Source organism: Crotalus tigris, unplaced genomic scaffold (genome assembly GCF_016545835.1).
Source record: "Crotalus tigris isolate CLP2741 ecotype Arizona unplaced genomic scaffold, ASM1654583v1 scf7180000018030.5226217, whole genome shotgun sequence".
NCBI lineage: Eukaryota > Metazoa > Chordata > Lepidosauria > Squamata > Viperidae > Crotalus > Crotalus tigris.
In genome coordinates, this window is record NW_024096786.1 from 3,225,156 (window position 1) to 3,243,971 (window position 18,816).

An 18,816-nucleotide genomic window follows, 5' to 3' on the forward strand; every position below is an offset into this window, starting at 1 on the left:
AAAGCTCTTCTTAAGAGAACATTCTACACCAGGGGTGTCAAACTCGCAACATCATGTGACATGTCGCGACATATCGTGACCTTTTTCCCCATTGCCGGAGCTGGGCTGGGTGCAGTTTTGGCATGACGTATCCGGCCCGTGGGCTGGCAGTTTGACACCCCTGTTCTACCCCAAGCATCAACCTCATTACAAATGCAATATAATACTTAAATTACAAACAAGATCTTCTTATAGTTTTCTTCTGAGAGTTACTTATCTGTTCTCATTTCCAGGTACTTTAAAAACTGCTTCACTGTGTGCGTTAGTTTAATATACCCAAAGTTGTTTTTATTACTCAACTGCTAGCAGTTAAACAACTCTTGAGTTGCATAATCTAAAGGCAAAAATATTGATATTTTTGTTTCTGGTGCTGTCATTTCAAATACAGCAGCTGAATGTTGTGACATGAATCATTCATCCATGTGTTTGCTTTCATTCTGTGACTCATATTTTCAGTTGCAAAGCAAATAATAATTAAACTACTCAGCCTAAAACCTAAGCTGTGTTATTTCTGGCCACATGCTACTAATGTAAATCAAATCCTAATAGATTAATATCTTGAAAACTGCTACAATTGCATATACAATGCATTCAGAAAGTCTTCACACCCCCTGAATACACTGTATGCAAGCCAATATCAATAAAGGGGAATATTTATAGCTCAGGCTTGAAATGAGAGGTCCTTGGTGTTGTCTGAGCTTGGTTATTTTCTTGCAGATGTTTTATTACCCAAACTAAATAACATCAGTACTGATGTTTGGGCAATGAAACATCTGCAAGAAAACAACCAAGCTCAGAGAGCACCAAGGACCCCCTCATAGGCCAATATAGTTAAAGGAGCATTATAAGAAACTTGCTATGCTCTGGAACCAGAGTCTGAGAGGCTGGATTCTAATCAAGAAAATAACCATGGCAAAGGAGAACTAGATGCCTTATGTTTCATAAGGAAGCCTGTTTCGTTCTTTCCTGCCAGATAGACATCTGAGCTTATGTGTTGGCTTGGGACCAAAGATTACATAATTGTTGGCAAGACCACTAGCAAGAGAAGATCAGCCCAACCTGGATCGGATATGACGTCAGTTTATGGCTCACATATCAATTACAAAGCCATATTTTTCTTGTCACGGATGAGTCTTTGTTGTTTCATTCTACATTGGTGCTACAATTTTTTACATTGTACAACTTCAGCTATGCCCATTGTGATTTCATATCCTCCTTGGTTTTAATACTCCCAATTAATAGTTAAAATTCAAAGTGACAAGCAAGTACAGAGAAGGAGCAAGAAACTGAAAGTCATGTAAAATATAGACAGCCTTGTCTGTACCTGAACTATAAACAATCAACTATTTACCAAATACATTATCACTCTCCCAGTATAACCTGTGCAGCTGAAACCAATGTTTGCTTCCCTTCCCCTGCAAATTACATGATGCTGGAAAACTAGATCTACTCGGTGTCTCCATACTGTGTCCACACAGTAATTGACTAGTGAATAGTAACTGCACAAAGCTGACCAGTTGTGTTGGCATCCCCAGGTTTTAAGGGACTTGCCACAACTTGTCATGATCACAGTCAAAGGCTTTCTTGTAGTCAATAAATCAGCTGTGGATGCTGCACGTTCCTAATCCGAAAGCCCAGTTCATGCTTACTCCTGTCAATGCTAGGGCACAGAATTTAAAACACTGCATCAAACTGCCCATTTGCAAACCATTCCTTATTGCTTAAGGCTGTTTTACAGGGGAAAGGAAGGCATATTCCTGTTAATTAACATAATCACCAACTGCAGCTCTACTGTGTTGTGTTTTATATTTCATAGCTATATGCGACACCAGGTTAAAAGGCAATCCATTCAATCCCTTTTTATATGCCAATGGACTGGCTATTGGAATCATGCAGATGCCTTTGACGGTATTGTATAAAACCATATTTGGAGGAAAAAAACTATTTGAAAAATTTATGAAGTTCTTATTAGATTCATATTAATGTTACCTATTTTATATCCAAGTAGATTGTAGAAGCTCTCAAAGCAAGGATATCCTGATACTTACCTTAGGTGTTTTAGGCCTAATAAAATGAATTTGTTGTTCAATGTATATTCTGTAAATATTAAAGAAGTCTCTGTGTCAAAATGGTTTGATAGATAACAGAACATGCAGGTTCGTTCTTCTAATTTTCTGCAACAAATCTCTTGTTTCCCAGGCTGCTCAAGAACGCGTACGTTATATTAATGAGTGTATTAAAAAAAGCCTAATGGAAGCTGAGACTGAGAATGCCAGCCCTTCAAGGGAAGCAGGTATGCATGGGCAATGCAAACATGATATTAAGCATTCATGAAAAAAAAGCTTTGTCATGAAGGCTTCAAAACCATGGAAAGGAGAATATTGCATGTCATTCAACTACAGAATAGAAAGACCAGAAACAATGGATGGAAACTAACCAGGGAGGGAAGCAACTTAGAACTAAGGAGAAAATTCCTAATGGTGAGGGCAATCAACCAATGGAATAGCTTGTCTTCAGAAGACATGGATGCTTCATCCCTGGAGGTTTTCCAAAAGAAACTGGGCAACCATTTGTCTGAAATGGGATAGGGTCTCCTGCTTGAGCAGGGGTTTGGACTAGAAGATCTCCAAGATCCCTTCCAATTATGTTAGTCTGTGTTCTAGGTTCTAGAAGTGCAGTGAGGAAGTCAATATTTGTGCTTATTATTATGGGCAAAATTAAAGTTGAGCTGATTTTTTTTTCCTGCCAGTTATTGGCAGAGGTGAAAAAAAAGCAACAGTGTGTGCAACATACAAAGAAATGAGAGAACGTTTTTAGATATTAAGCTCTGCAGGGTCACAGCCGTATAAGACTTCACATATGGCACATGTTCTAATGTGTCATTCTATATAACTTCCTGCCATCTACACTTTCTGGGTTGCCTTGGGACTTGACCTACTGTCTGAAGTATCAGTAGAAGAGAAGGCCTGTGGCATAGGGTTGAACTGAGGAGTTCTTGGTGCTCTCTGAACTTGCAGATGTTTCGTTATTCACATGGTAATATCGCAGTTCAAGTGAATGTGAGGTTTGCCGCCAGTTTTGGTAGCAGTATAGTTTCTTCCTTGGTGGTTCCTCAGTTAAAGTATTGTTTTCTGCCTGATTGTTTGTTTGGTGTGTTGGCTGCTGGGGAAAACGTGTTCTAGTCTTTTTGTTTCCTCTCTAAGTTTTTATTGCCTCTTTTAAATGGTTCATAAATGTAGTTATCTCTATGTATCTATTGATGGCTGATCTGTCTGAATGCCAAGGTTCCAGGAATTCCCTAGCATTTTTTTTTAATTTGCCTTGTTCTAAGAAGCTAATAGTTTCCCAATTAAAACTAAGGTTGAATCTTTCCCTGTGTTGTGAAATTAAGAAGTTTTTCGTTGTATCTTCTATCAGCTAACTGGTGTTTGCGGATGTGCTCTGCTAGTCTTCTGCCTGTCTATTCTACATCATGGTTGCTACAATTATTGTACATGGTCTCTGTTTTTATTTCTTTAGCTACTGGGATTTTTGTTTGCTTAAAATGTTGTAAAGGGCAAGTGCTGGTTTGGGTACTACAGTGATGCCACGTGGTTGTAATGGTTGATTGGTTGTTTCTGAGGTGTTTTTGAAGTCTGGGAGTGTTAAGCTTTTCATAGGTTGTACTGATTGTGTGACTATGTTATCAGACATCTTTTGATAAAGTTGTGTGGATACCATTATATTAAAATATGTTGTATATTGGTCTGTTTGCTCTTTCTAGTCTTCTGAGGTGCTGCTGTATGTTTGTGATTCAACAGTTCACAAAGAAAAAGCTTAGGTCACTTCCTCTGTGATCTCATATGTATAATACAGAGTGGGCCTGCAAATACAGATGCACTGCCAATCAAATAACAGAAATCTGTCAGTTTTAATAATGAGAATAATTTATTCAGAAAAAGGGAAGAGATCTCAAAGTTAATCAAGGAGTCCATCACAATCACAGCAAATTCAATTTAGTATGCCACTGTGCAATTATACTCACTGCTGCATACTTCTATTTCTAGATCAAAATTGTCATATAACAATATCAACATACTGGCTATTAAGGCAGGAGCCCAGCCAGTCCCTGCCTGTGGGTCTGCATAGCATATCAGACCACTTTGCCTCTGAAGATGTGAGCCATAATTGCTGGCAAAGTGTCAGGAAATCAGACCACAGTCACTAATCCCTAAAGACAAGAGCGCCCAATAGATACCAGCCATGAAAGCCTACACCACTATAATGCCAATATAATTTGCTGATAACATTTTGATGAAGTTTAAAGAGTTCTTCCTGTAAAGTACTGGTGGTTTTAAATATTCTGTACTAGAAAACAGAATGTTCATCTCTGCAAGCTAATTCAGTTGTTATTATCTTGATAGAAAATGTTTCTCCTATTTCTGAAGTAATGGTATTTCCTCCAGTCACTGAAGCAGGTTTAGCCATTCAGCGGAAGGAATGGGCTCCTATAGACCTCGCTCCCTATATTAGGTAAGAGGCACTATATTTTTATATAGTAAGACCAAAGCACTGTTAGTTATTTTATTTGTATTTATTATTTTTTTTATGCTGTCCATCTCCCCTACAAGGTGACTCTGGTTGGCTACTCTGTCAATAATTTAACTTCTAATTGTTAATTATTTTAAGTATTTAGCTTGGCTTCTGTTGGCATCTTCACTGAATTTATAACTGAAGCGTTTTCTGTTCATGTGGAATATAATGTACCTAGATCCTGAGGCTGCACAAAAATTAAGATGCCTTCTGAAGACAACATCTGTAGCTATAATCTCTGTTTTACCTTCAGAAAAACACAGATTGTGCCTATCATGAAGAATGAGTTCATTATCCAACAGCAAGAAATGCGTAAAACAGAGGAAATAAATATTTTTAGACATTTTCGAGAACTGGTTCTGGAACATAGGCAGCAAGAACGCATGGCGAGGAATCACTTGAAGCAAAATGTACTGGAAATGTATGAAGATTTACAAGTACGTTTGCTTATTACTGACAACTTCTTTATTGTATCAGTTCTTACTAGTGTGGCTTTGTTAGGGATCTCATCAGATATTTTACTCCACAAATTTCCAAACGTACTTCTAAATTAACTCCTATTATCTTTTCAGTTTTGACATATTGGCCTGGGAGACAAATTAGAATGTGCTGTGTCTGAAAAAGCAGCTGTTAGACTTACACTTAAACTAATATTTAGTATAAAATATTGTCTATTAAACACCTGTTAATTCAGTATAAGAACATTTGCTGAGATAATAGGTAAAGATACAAAACTACATGACCCAATGAATTGATAAATTCATCTTGTCTGGCAATGAAGTTATTCAATACCAGCTTATGGAAATTGCATTTTTATTATGCCCTAACTATAAATGAAAACATTTTTTTGCTTTTTTTAATGAACAAACAAAACTTCAACACAAAATAAAGAACTTAAGATTAAAATAAATACAATAATAAACATAAAAGCAACCAATCCTTTTTATGGGTTGCAAGCATTTGGTGATGAATAACGTTGTAATTAGAGTTCCTGATACTTTCCAAATAATCTGGAAGACAGGCATTGGATCTTGCATTGAACACAGCACCTCTCTGATCCCATTTAAGCAACTCAGCTGTTTCTGGGCTTTTCCCCAAGAGTTTAAAGAGGGTGAAGTAGCTTTTGATTCTAATATAATCATAATCAAAATAATCTTTATTGTCACTTTAAATGTACACCAATCGGTGTACATCAAAATGAAATTTTGTTGCATACAGCTCTCAAAGGGTCACCACCTCCGATATATACTCCTTGTTTGTGACCAGCTCAAGTTTCAGATCGTCCATTTTAGTCTCTAGGGAGCAAACGATGGCAAACAGGACAGATGGAAACGGAGCTTCATGTGGACTAGCCCTCAAATTAGCTTGTATTCCTTATGGGTCAGTCTGATGAATATCAGGCAGATGCTGTCCTTGCATGAGGTCTGAAGCACTTCTTTCAATAATTTCAAAGCATAGACCTCTTGATTGATTAACAAATACCATTTCAAGAAAACTAAAGAATATTTTACAATTGTGGAAGGAAGTGACAGATCATATAGAGCAGGCTCTGTTAGCAGTCTGGAATGAGGAATACATTGTTCTAATACTGGCACATTTGCTAAACAATTGTAACTTTCAAACAAATGAAATAAAATCATTTAAGGGCTACAGGTAGTCCTCAATTACCAACCACAATCAGGACTGGCAATTCTGTCACTAAGTGACATGGTCCTAGAGTGAAATGTCACAGGATTGCATCAAGTTTATGACATCAGTTTCAGGTGGTTATTAATGAAACCATCACAGATGGTTAAGGGCAGTTATCTCATGACCTTGACTTGCCACTTGGTGCTGGCTCCCCCATTGACTGGTGGTCGGAAGTGGCTGTGAAGATCACAAAGGGGGATCATGTGATCGCAAGACAGTGCAACTGTCGTAAACGCATGCCCATTGCAAAGCACCGGAATTGTGATCACATGACCACAGGGACACTGCAATAGCCACGACTTCAAAGATTGGTCATGAACCTACTTTTTCAGGCCTCACCATAACTTCAAACCATCAACGAACAAGGCAATGTGTAAGTGAGGACTATCTATGTGTGATTTTTTTTTAAAAAAAATGTACAGAAAATGTAGAAAAGGAAAATATTTTTTTTTCTTAATGTAAATAATTCTACAATATAGACCAGTGGTTCTCAACCTGTGGGTTGGACCCCATTTGGGGTCGAACGGCCATTTCACGGGGCTCACCAAACAACGCAGTCCGCCATTTTCCCCCCCTTTTCCTTAGCTGTGCTACTCCCTTTTATTCTATTGGCTTTTTTATTGAAAATTTTTATAAATTTTAACAAAAAAACAGAAGAATAACAATACAACAACAACATAGACAAAAAACTAAACAAAACAAAACAAAACAACCCTTTCCCTACCCCCCCAAAACACCCACTCCCTCCCCCCCCCGGAGCTTCCCAGAGCAGAATATAGGCTTAATTAAAAAAAATAAAAAAGTTATATGAAAAAAGAGAGTATAACTAAGATATATGTATGTATATAAAAATAAAAGTTATAAAAAAGCTAAATAATATTTTTTTATATCCAATTTAAATTGTATAAACTTTATCCATTTATGCCAAACAGCAAAAAATTTCTCTTGCGATTGTTCTTTTAAAAAAGCCGAAATCTTTGCCATTTCCACCAAATAAGACACTTTAAGAAACCATTCCTGCAGAGTAGGCAAAGATTCCTTCTTCCAATATTGTCCTACTAACAGCCTTGCGACTGTAATCAAGTTTAACATCAATATAACCTCCTTTGTGTCACAATCAGTAACTATACCTAACAAAAATAATTGTGGAGTAAATTTTACCCTCCTTCTAAAAATTCTCTGAATATTCCACCATATCTTAATCCAAAAGGCTTTTATATTTCTACACGACCACCAAATGTGATAGTAGGTGGCATCCAAACAACCACATCTCCAACACTTAGGCTGTAGGTCAGGGTACATAAAAGACATTTTTTGTGGGTCAAGGTGCCATCTATAAAACATTTTATAAAAATTCTCCCTTAAATTCTGTGCTTGTGTAAATTTAACATTTCTCACCCAAATGGTTTCCCAGGTATCCAGTAGGACTGGTTCACCAAAATTTTGCGCCCATCTGATCATACAATCTTTAATCAATTCTGTTTCTGAATCCAATTCCACTAGAACCCCATAAATTCTCTTAATATGAGTTAGTCTTTGGTCCTTCACTTGCTTAATAAGATTTTCATCTTCTCTGAGAAAACCCACCTTACGATCCATCTTCCATCTATCTACTAATTGCCTATATTGAAACCAAGAATAAGTAATGTTTTCATGTACTAACTCTTCCAATAGTTTTAACTGCCAATTTTGTCCATCCCATCTAAGTAACTGTGTATAAGACACCATGTCCATTTTAACCCCTCTTTTTATTCCTTCTATCGCATGCCAAGGTATAGCCCATAGTGGTACTTTAAAATCACTTTTATAATATTTTCTCCAAACCCTAAGTAAAGAAATTCTTATGATATGAGATTTAAAAGCCCGATCCACTTTTTTATTAAATATTAAATAGGCATGTCAGCCAAAAAGTAAGTCCCATCCCTCCAAATGGAGTATCTCAAGGTTTGTTAAATTTACCCAATCACTGATTGATGTTAAAACCACCGCATCATAGTATAATTTCAAATTCGGTACCTTGAGTCCACCTCTCTCACGGAAGTCTTGCATGATTTTAAACTTAACCCTTGGCTTTTTCCCTGCCCAAATGAATTTATTGATTCCTTTCTGCCATTCACTTAAGTTAATCTCATTTTTCAAAATCGGTAACATTTGAAACAAAAAAAGAAACTTGGGTAGAATATTCATTTTTATCACTGCAATTCTTCCCATGAGAGATAATTGCAACTTCTCCCAATTCCTCAAGTCTTTCTGTACACTGACCCACAACCTTTCATAATTATTTTTAAACAATTTTGCATTAGAAACAGATAACATCACCCCCAAATATTTTACCTTGTTGACAATTTCAAAACCCGTCAGGTTAGCCAAAATCTGCTTCTCCCGAATAGTCATATTTTTAGGTAGGATTTTAGTCTTATTAACATTAATCTTAAAACCCGAAACCGAGCCATAATGATAAATCAACTGCAATAACTTTACTACAGAATAGTTAGGTTGCGACAAAGTAACCACCAAGTCGTCCGCAAAAGCTCTTAACTTATATTCTTTTTTGTTAACTTTTATTCCTTTTATTTCCTGCGACTCTCGAATTTTAATCAACAATATTTCCAGTGTTAAAACAAACAACAACGGTGATAATGGACATCCCTGTCTAGTACCTTTCTCTATTGTAAAAACCTCTGACAAACCTCCATTAACAATAAGTTGTGCCGTTTGTTTTTGGTATATTACCGTAAGAGCTTGTAATATCTTTTCACCAAAATTCATCTCTTCAATTACTCTTAACATAAAATGCCAATTCAATTGATCAAATGCTTTTTCAGCATCTAAAAATATCAGCCCTGCAGAAACTTGGTTATTCTTGTCTAGATATTCTAATAAATTAATGATTTGTCTAGCATTATTTTATTCTATTGGCTTTTGAAAGCCAATAGAATAGACTCTCTTGAATAGAGTCTAATTCTATTGGCTTTCAAAAGCCAATAGTAATTGTCCAGGCTGTCTTTGCCCTGCTGAGCCTGCCAAAAGTCCCATTCTGCAAACAGTGCTGCACCAGTTGAGTAGTCCTTGACTTACGACCGGTTGAGTAGTCCTCAACTTACGACCGGTTGGGGGTCACGGCATTAAAAAGGTTGAGAACCATTGATATAGACCATTAGCTGAATAAAGAGGCAAAGGAAAAGACGTAAGTAATTTTAGAATACATGAACCTCATCTGGTGCCACTATTATCAGATGTTTCTGTATATACGTGTAAATGTGGGGAGAGGAGAGAGAGAGAGAGGGGGAGAGAGAGAGAGAGAGAGAGAGAGAGAGAGAGGGGGAGAGAGAGAGAGAGAGAGAGAGAGAGAGAGAGAGAGAGAGAGAGAGAGAGAGAGAAATGCATACATAGATACATACTGATTTTGCATGGACTGTGTATATTTATCTTTGGACAGGCATCCTTAGACAGGGAACGAAGCAGGATCTTTGGAATCCGAGAAGCATACAGAGCCAAACTACTGGAGGCTGAACGTTTAAGACTAGAAGCAGTAGCAGCTGAAGAAGCTGCCCTTCGAGCAGAGCAAGAGAAGAAAAGCCCGGATGTGCAGAAAAAAAAGGGAGGGAAAACTGGAGGGAAGAAAAAATAATAGTATTGTCTACGATATTCTGTTAAATTCACGGATGAGAAAAGAACATCCTTTTTATTATGTTGTAGTTTAGGTATGTAGAACAGAGTTTTTTTTAAAATGCTGTTTTGAAAGTATTGTTTTGTTCTCTATTGAGTACTGCATCAGCCTTTTTAAGTGATGTCACTGATACAAAAACTGAATAGTTTTACATTGACTTTTGCATTGTGTTTGTATCTTCATTGCAATAAAGTTTTCTAATACAATTATTTGTACAAGCCTTTCACTGTTTTTAGCCCATTCCTAGGCTAAAGGTACTAAAATGGCACAGATCAGGGGTGAGATTTGGGGGTGGGGGGGAAGAAAAACAGTTCTACTATCTCATTGCCTGGCATAGGAAAAGCACATGATTGCAGTATTAATTTTGCTGTTCATTAGAACAGAATGAAGCTCATAAACAAGCTATATAGGTTAATGTAACAATGAGAAATACTAAATGTCAAAAATTGCTACAAGAGTTTTCAGACTAACCTCTTTTAAAAATTGTGGGTTTTTTTAAAAATGCATTTGGTCAGCACGATAATTGGGACCGAAAGTTCTGTCCCTAAGCTATGTGGCCATAAAGCATAATGTTCACATGACCTCATTATATTCTTGCTTATTTTCTCATGTGTTCAGAGCATAACAGGTTTGAAACCATTGAGTTCAAGGATCTTTTCCACCTGTCTCTCACTTTAGTAACGGTGTCATCTGATTTCAGTCTATTCTTTTCTGACCTTGCAAAAACTGGCTCTCATACTACTTCATTCTCTAGTTTATTCAGCTCCCATTTCATTACTTTTCTTTCTCCTCGCACATCCTCCATGTCTGTTTCCTTTCTGCAACTGAACTGTTTTTATCTTGACATATCATAATGTACTACATACACAATAGTGTGGATATGCATACTGACATTTCAGCCTTCTAAGAGTTGCATAAATTTCATATAATATCACATTCCTTGAAATGCCAACCTTTCAACAAGCCAGGCTAGGTCAGAAAATCATAGGAGGTGGGTGGGTTTGTCTGTCTTCAATAAGACCTTAATTCATTCTTAATTCCTGAAAGTTCTTATTTTTTAAGTCAGAGCAATTTTTAAGTTAGCCATTTCTGCGTAGTTCAATTCAACTTTTCCTTAGCCTTTTGCCAGAAAGCTTTTTCCCTTAAAAATACAGTTGTGATTATACTTTTGAAGTTATCTGAATGTTAACTGTTATTTACATCCTATCATGCCGAAAATGAAGTCTCTTCAGGCGTTCTGATGCTTTCCTATTATAAATTATAGCTGTCAAACAGAATCTCAAATTAGTTCAAACTGAATCTAGTTGCCTTTGTAACCTGAATAATACATTTGAACTGAATCCAGCTACCTTTAAATCTCAAATTGGATCTTGGCTAATTTACATATCTGTACCATTATTGTACTGAGTCACTAGAGGGAGATGTTTCTATACTTGCACAGCACAGAAACGGATTTTGTTTCAAAATATTTTATTTACTGAATAAGGCTCGGTTGGATTCCAGCTAAACAACTGACACCGTTTCTATATGTGTTGATTTATCGCTTAAAGATAGGTTTGCTTATATTTGGCTTTGAAAATTGAGTCATGCCCAAAATAAATTGCTCCTGACCTTCCCTTGAACAAAGAAAAGTAAACTTTTCTCCAAGTGAACCAAAGGGACTTAAAACAAATAATAGCTAGTTTTATTTCAAATGTAACGCTATTTCTGATGCTCAGAAAAATATAGCTAATCATAGGAGGGTTTTTTCCCCTACAGGACTAAGTGCCAAGTAGCTGCTATAAATATATTTACTAATACAAACAAATCACTGACTTTAAAAAAAATGGTCGGGGGTAGGGAAACAGCGGTTGATCAAAATGCAAAAGCTTGGTAATTTTCCAGCCCCTGAAATATACAATTTATCATGGTGAGTGGAAAATCTCCATATGTAGACATTAAATCTAACTGTCCCAGATTCTCTATATCCTATCATGGTAGGTTCTTCTTAAGAAGAGAATAGATGGATTCGAGAAAGGTTGTTTTCCTTTCCATTGGCAAAAAGTCCCAATATATTGTCTCGTGGCAAAGAACTAAATTTCGGAAAGATGTAAGGAAACTTTGAAGCTGTACTTGATATCTCAGATTCCTTTTTTTCAGCTTTGGCTGTGAACAAATGAATAGGCCTGGGGGAAGTTACTATTTTTGTCATACTCGGCTCCCTCCCTCTTATCTGCATAATGATATTAAAATATTAACCTATCGTACAACACTGTGGAACAGGGTCCTTAGACAAATATGTAAATTTATCCAAACATCTGAAAGAAGGATGAGAAAATGGAAAATAATGTAACCATCAAGGTGTTGTTCTTTTTTCATCATTGCCTAACTATTCTTCAATCAGAAACATACACACAGAGAGACATAAAGTCAGTCTCTTGTTTTTGAGTGTTACGGTGGGATGGACTAGAACAGTGGTTCTCAACCTGTGGGTCGGGACCCCATTTGGGGTCGAACAACTATTTCACGGGGGTCGCCAAACAACGCAGTCCGCCCTTTTTTCCCCCTTTTCCTTAGCTGTGCTACTCCCTTTTATTCTATTGGCTTTTGAAAGCCAATAGAATAGACTCTCTTGAATAGAGTCTAATTCTATTGGCTTTCAAAAGCCAATAGGAATTTTCCAGGCTTTAGGAATTGTCTCTGCCCTGCTGAGCCCGCCAAAAGTCCCATTCTGCAAATGGTGCTGCACCAGTTGAGTAGTCCTCAACTTACGACCGGTTGAGTAGTCCTTGACTTACGACCAGTTGGGGGTCGTGGTATTAAAAAGGTTGAGAACCACTGGACTAAAAGACCTCCAAGGCCCCTTCCAACTCTGTTACTCTGTTATTCTTTTAAGATGGTTAGTGACATAATATATTAAACTATGACTGGGGGATCCACGTTCCTGTCCTCACATGCCATGGAAGTCACTGGGTGGATGGGGCTGATGGGTATCTCTCAACATCTTTCTATCATTCTCTCTGCAGGAGTGATTGAGTGGATAGAAAAATGGAGTGACTGAGCTCCCCAAAGAAAGTATGGTGTGTGGTTCAATGGGGTTTTCTCTCTTTCTTCCTATTCCATTCAGCAATCTCTATCCCCAAACCATGTTTTGAGGTCCTTGACTTCCATTCCTTTCTTCCACCCACAGCAGCAGCAGCAAATGTCTTCTGAGCCACGCGTGCTCTCTTTCATCACCTCCCAGGCTCAGAGATCTCTCTTTGGTTGAGGAAGCCCTTTTCCCATTGAATTGCTTTTCCTCTTTCTTCCCACGATCAAGGATGGGATGGGAGTTAGAGTTTTTTTTTATTATTATTTATTTTAGACCAACAAAACAAAACAAAGCACAACAAACATTACACACATACACACATAATATATCCTTTTTTGTTAACAGCAATTTGTAACAGTACTCTTCTATTCTTTACATTTCCCCCCTCTTTCTTATTTGAAATATTTGTCCTTATTGCCCCATTGTTTCTTATTTACATTTTCCTTCTTTCATATTCTACTACTTACTAGGAATCCAACTCATATTTTTTATAAGACTCGACCGGAATTCCATCTAAGCATGGTGATCATACAAATATTCTCATATTATTTAGTGCATATACTGTTTTTACTCTAATCCTATTTCCAACATTAAAATTCACCCCTTTTCATCCAAGTATATTTATTAATTTTTATTTTTCTTTGACATATATAATAATTCCTCCTTTCTTGTTTTATGCTAATATTGTGTATAATGTTTCTAAATTTTACTTTCGGGAGTTAGAGTTATTGATGGGCCTCTGAACTACAACTCCTAACGTGAACAATAGGGTTGTGCAACATTTTCTTTCCAGTGAAGGACCACATTTGAGTAGACGGGCCATAGCAAAAGCTAAACATGATTTAATCTAAGTAACACAGTTAATAAGATTATTCAACATATATTTAATCATTTCATCCCAGACATATTAAAAATATTGAAGTGGTCTGGAAAAGCCAAAATCAATGTTGTTCTGGGGAAGCTGCATGTTTTTCCTTTGCTTGTTCTTCATTCAGTCAATTTTATTTTTCTCTCCATAGCTATGCTCCTGCAATATACAGTAGATCATCCAACCTGATGTCCACCAGATATATTCTGAATCAGAGGTCTCCAACCTTTTCGGGCTTGCAGATTGGAGGGAAGGAGAGCAGCTTCAAAATTGGTGTGCGCACAGGGCCACATACACTGGCACAGCACTAGCACCCCCATTCGTGCATGCATCATGCGCTGGGACCATGTGCATGTGCGAATGGCTGCACACACCCCACAGTGGTTAGTGGCCCCATTCACACATGCATAAATGGGCTACGCAACCCACCCGGGCTAATGGGCCCATTCGCAAATGGCTGCAGACATCTGCCCCAAGCTAGTGGGTCCATTCACGCCTGCACACATGTGCAAACAGCTACGGGCACTAGCATGATTGGGGAATGTACGCCCACATGTGCACGCACCGGCCAGCTATTTCCCCCTGTTCTAGATGCCACATTCACAGCTCAAAACTAGCATGGAGAAATGACTAGATTCCCTACAGAGTAGAGGAAACAGCTGAGAAATCTATAGGTACTTACATAGGTTATGCATACAGATAGGTAGGTAGGTAGGTAGGGACTGTATGTATGTATGTGTTTTCTGATATGTTTTATGGGGCATTTTTAACACAACATAATTCCCTCCTTTGGTCTCCTATGCTGTGGTCATCAAATGTAATTGCTATGGACCTCCGAGATCTGAGTGTAATTAGTAGCTAATTTTTTGCTTTACCCTTAGGCAGCATGAATGTCTTTGATGACTTCCCTCCTCCTGGTATATTAGACTATGATGCATGATATTGATCTCATTGCAGTGCAGATTCATGCTGTAATATTGATAGCCAATTACCGTGTATCTGAGTCCCAAAGTTTTGAAAAGTACAACTTCTGGCTGGAAGAACTAATTAACTGCCCATCCTAGTATACATTCTTATTGAGATTTTCTCTAGGTACGATGCAGGAAACATGCTGTGTGGCGGCAAAAACTTCTGTTTCAATTGTAAAAGATGAAACTGAAGGTTACAGATACAGATACAAAGGATGGTGTTTCGAAATTATTCTTGCCCATTCTTTACATTTCTCCAAATGTGGGAGACAGCTCAGAAGATATATCAGAAAGCTAGTAATAAGACAGCAGAATATTCCATTTCTTGTTTTCTCTTTTGCTCCACACTGAAGTTTTCTTTCACCAGCTGCAAGTTTTGGCTTTGCCAACAATGTAAAACAACACAGGCATTATCAACTGCCAGCGACCAGTCTGAAGTCAATTCATTAACCAAGTATGATCATCCCATTGAGGCTCAGTAAAGTCTCTCCTTATGGACTAGTGAGGAACTTGGCAAAACAGTGTCTAGAGAACTGGTGAGTTCAGCGGGCTTGCAGACCCCCAAAACAGTTTGTTCACAATACTACTTTACATTGTCCTCATCTCTGGGAATGGTCGGCTTTCGAAAGCCATATAACATTTGGCCTAGGCATTGATTGTTCCCAGCTATGGCACATTTTAAATTTCAAAAGTCTATTTTTGCAATGACAGATGTTGCCACAACTGCATCTGTGAAGACCTAATTCCTTTGTATACTATTCATGTAGGCAGCCATGAATCAGTAGTTGGGGAGAGACCATATAACTCAATAGCACAGTGTACACTTTGTATGCAGTCAGCCGTAGCTGCAACCACTGGCCAATCTAGGGAAAGCTAGTTAGCAAGTGGAGAGGGCCTGCATTGGGAGAAAGCATCTTCCAATAAAAACTTTTTTTAAGAACACCCATTCCCAACATTTGTAGTCTAGAAACATTCCATCAAATAATTAAATCCAAAGTAACAAACTTTTTCCCAGTAATGTAGACAATGGTAATCATTCAAACATACCTGGGGAATTAATTATTTCTTCCTGCCACCCTAAATTCAAGCAGCATTATCTTTGAATGCAGAGTAAACACAATTCCTTTGTGAAATCTGTCTGAGCTTATGCTTTTCTCACAATCTAGTAACAAGTTTAACAACTGAAAACTGGATGAGATTTGACTGGTGTGGTTTTCTCATAAAGGAATCTCTGGCTGGAACAAGGCTGGTTACTAAATGTCCATCTGTCCTGTGGCTCCTAATGCCTGCTGCCCTGTGACAAGCAGTGATGTGCAGAAATAGATGGCTAAAGCCCATGGCAAGTTTCCTGCTTGTATAACTAGTTGATTTCAGAGTTAAACCTGGATTCATCAGTGTCCAGCATTATGGACATACAGTAAGCTCAGAGTTTCCAGTCCAAGTGGATTATTCAAGAATAATGAAGGTTGAGTGCCTCCCTTTAAAAAAATAACTCAAAATACTTAGGATTTATTTTAGCCAGGATCTGCTGAACTTGACCAGCTTCATTACCATGCTAAGAAAGTCAAAACATAAAGCATAAAGTATAACAAAGGGGAATTAGAAACACAATATCTGCTCAATAATATTCTTAGCAGACTTTCTTCCTATCCTTCCTTCCTATCTTTCCTTCCTTCCTATCCTTCCTTCCTTCCTTCTTTCCTTCCTTCCTTCCATTCTTTCTTTCATTCTTCTGTGATTTATCTTTAAATAAGAAAGCAGTGGAGACACTAGCATCAAGCTCAGAGATTTGAAAAGACCTTTTTGTTAAAAATAGCTCAGTGCATTCTGCTTTTTCTTGTTAATTCTTTATCACCGATGTATTGAGCACTAACTGTAAAACTATTGCAATTTCTCTGTCCATTTACTAATACTATATGTGTTTTCTTTTTTACCTCTGTTTTTTTTAAAAAAATGATTAATTAAAAAAGAATGCCACCGTTTTCTTTACTGTTTGGTTTCAATCTTTTATTTCTTTTACAGTTTTGGCGCACTGCAGCATCATTTTCTGACATTTTAAAGGAACAAATGTTTCACGAATGTCAATTGTTGACTCTTTAAATTGCTTTCTCTGCTGGTTGATCACCTTTTCAGTGACCATTGTTGCTTGTTATTTCAGTATGCACGTGTGTATACACGTGCATAGCTTAATTGTGTATTTCACCCATAGAGATCCACAGAGGGGAATAGAGATATACTGCACCTACAACCAATGCAACAGGGATATGCATTGTAGTGACAGAATGCAATCTCCGTCCCTGATTTATTTGCATGCAACACTGGGGAAAGCTTGCATTCTGACATCTCCATGAACATTTGAGTGTCATTGTGGTTAGTAGTGGATGCCTCTCATTTCATCATTTATATGTTAAGGGGTTTTTTAAAGGAAAGAGCTATGAGCACTTTTTAAAAATATATACAGCTTTGTATGTGATGTTTTGTTCTTAACTTTCCTTTTCCCAGTATAAGGTTCAGACATACTGCACCTTTCATTAAAGACAACAGTATAGGTTGGAATTTTTAGAAATATTTTGTGGTCTTCTTAGATTGTGGTATATTTATAACAAGCTCCTTATTGAACAGACAGCGTCTAAGAGATTTGCCATACAGGCTGCATAACAACAAGATATTCAACAGATACTGTTTTTCCGTTGCTGCAATTCATTTTAAAAAAATAACTGCACTGGTTAGATTATTCCAAGTGGACAAAAATGAAAAATAAATACAGCAATACTAACCCTTGTGGATTATGAATTCTTCAAGGACTCAATTTAGCATTATTATTGCAACCCAGAAAGCAAACCCTAACTTTGAACTTCAATCTCGAAATGTAGGTTGGTAGCACTCGTACAGTTAATGCCCCTAGCAACCATTTCATTCCCACTTGGCACAGGAGTGTTGAACAGATAAATATATTTTGTTGGGAGACTTTATATGGATTTAATGATGCAGGGTAAGCGATAAAAGCAAAGACTCATAGGTGTTATTTCTGCCTGGTTTTTCAAAATGACCATGTTCCAACTTGTTCAACAAAAACAAAAATAAGTCTACCATCCTCTCTCTCTCTCTCTCTCTCTCTCTCTCTCTCTCTCTCTCTCTCTCTCTCTCTCTCTCTCTCTCTCTCTCTCTCTCTCTCTCTCTCCCTGTGTGTGTGTGTGTGTGTGAGAAAGAGAGACAGAGACAGAGAGACAGAATCAGATAATAGAAAACTGATTGAATAATTAAGAAAAGGTTCATTCCCTTTCCTCTGGAAGTTAGCTAAATTCAGTTTCTAGATGGTACATTGATTGGGAGAAATGGGAAAGATTAACAGAGAAAGATTAAAAAAAAGGTAAGACATCAAGAGGAACCCCTTGAACAGAAGAGAGGCATGAAAGGCAGCAGGAAAATAAAACAGGGAATAATAAAGAAGAAATATTTGGGGTCATTTCCCGTCTTGCTTTATTTTTAATAGCAATAGCACTTAGACTTATATACCACTTCACAGTGCTTTACAGCCCTCTCTAAGCGTTTTACAGAGTCAGTTTATTGCCCTCAACAATTTGGGTCCTCATTTTACCGACCTTGTGAGGATGGAAGGCTGAATCAAGAATCTGAGATTCTGAGCCACTCAGAATCGAACTCCTGGAGTGAGCTGTGAGTTACCCTGCAGTACTCCATTCTAACCACTGCATCACCAAATTGTTTGCCTCTACTTTACGCCCACCCTGCCGAATTTCTTACTGCGGAAAAACATACTGATTCAAAATGTACTTGTAACATAGCTTTCAAGAGACAGCAAGTGGGATGGAGTTACTTTTAATCTTGACACATCATGGATCAGGTGCTGAATTTTAGGAATGGCTTGAGAAAGAAAGAGACTTTCTGCTTAGCAGAGTTTTCTTCCTATTTTCCTAACCCT

The 18,816-nt window shown here is 37.5% G+C and overlaps 1 protein-coding gene across 9 annotated transcripts in view; it reads left to right on the forward strand.

Annotated features, from left to right (window-relative positions):
• ADGB (androglobin) overlaps positions 1-10,176 on the forward strand; it is a 79,614-nt gene extending 69,438 nt beyond the window's left edge. For 7 of the 9 annotated variants that reach the window (XM_039346858.1, XM_039346859.1, XM_039346862.1 and 4 more), the window contains 4 exons: positions 2,239-2,332; positions 4,443-4,551; positions 4,865-5,048; positions 9,740-10,176. In XM_039346858.1, coding sequence (XP_039202792.1) covers positions 2,239-2,332; positions 4,443-4,551; positions 4,865-5,048; positions 9,740-9,931 — 579 coding nt within the window. In that variant the 3' untranslated portion in view covers positions 9,932-10,176. The remainder of the gene's footprint in view (positions 1-2,238; positions 2,333-4,442; positions 4,552-4,864; positions 5,049-9,739) is intronic. The other 2 variants (XM_039346860.1, XM_039346863.1) reach the window with 1 other exon arrangement.
• Positions 10,177-18,816: the final 8,640 nt, after the last annotated feature.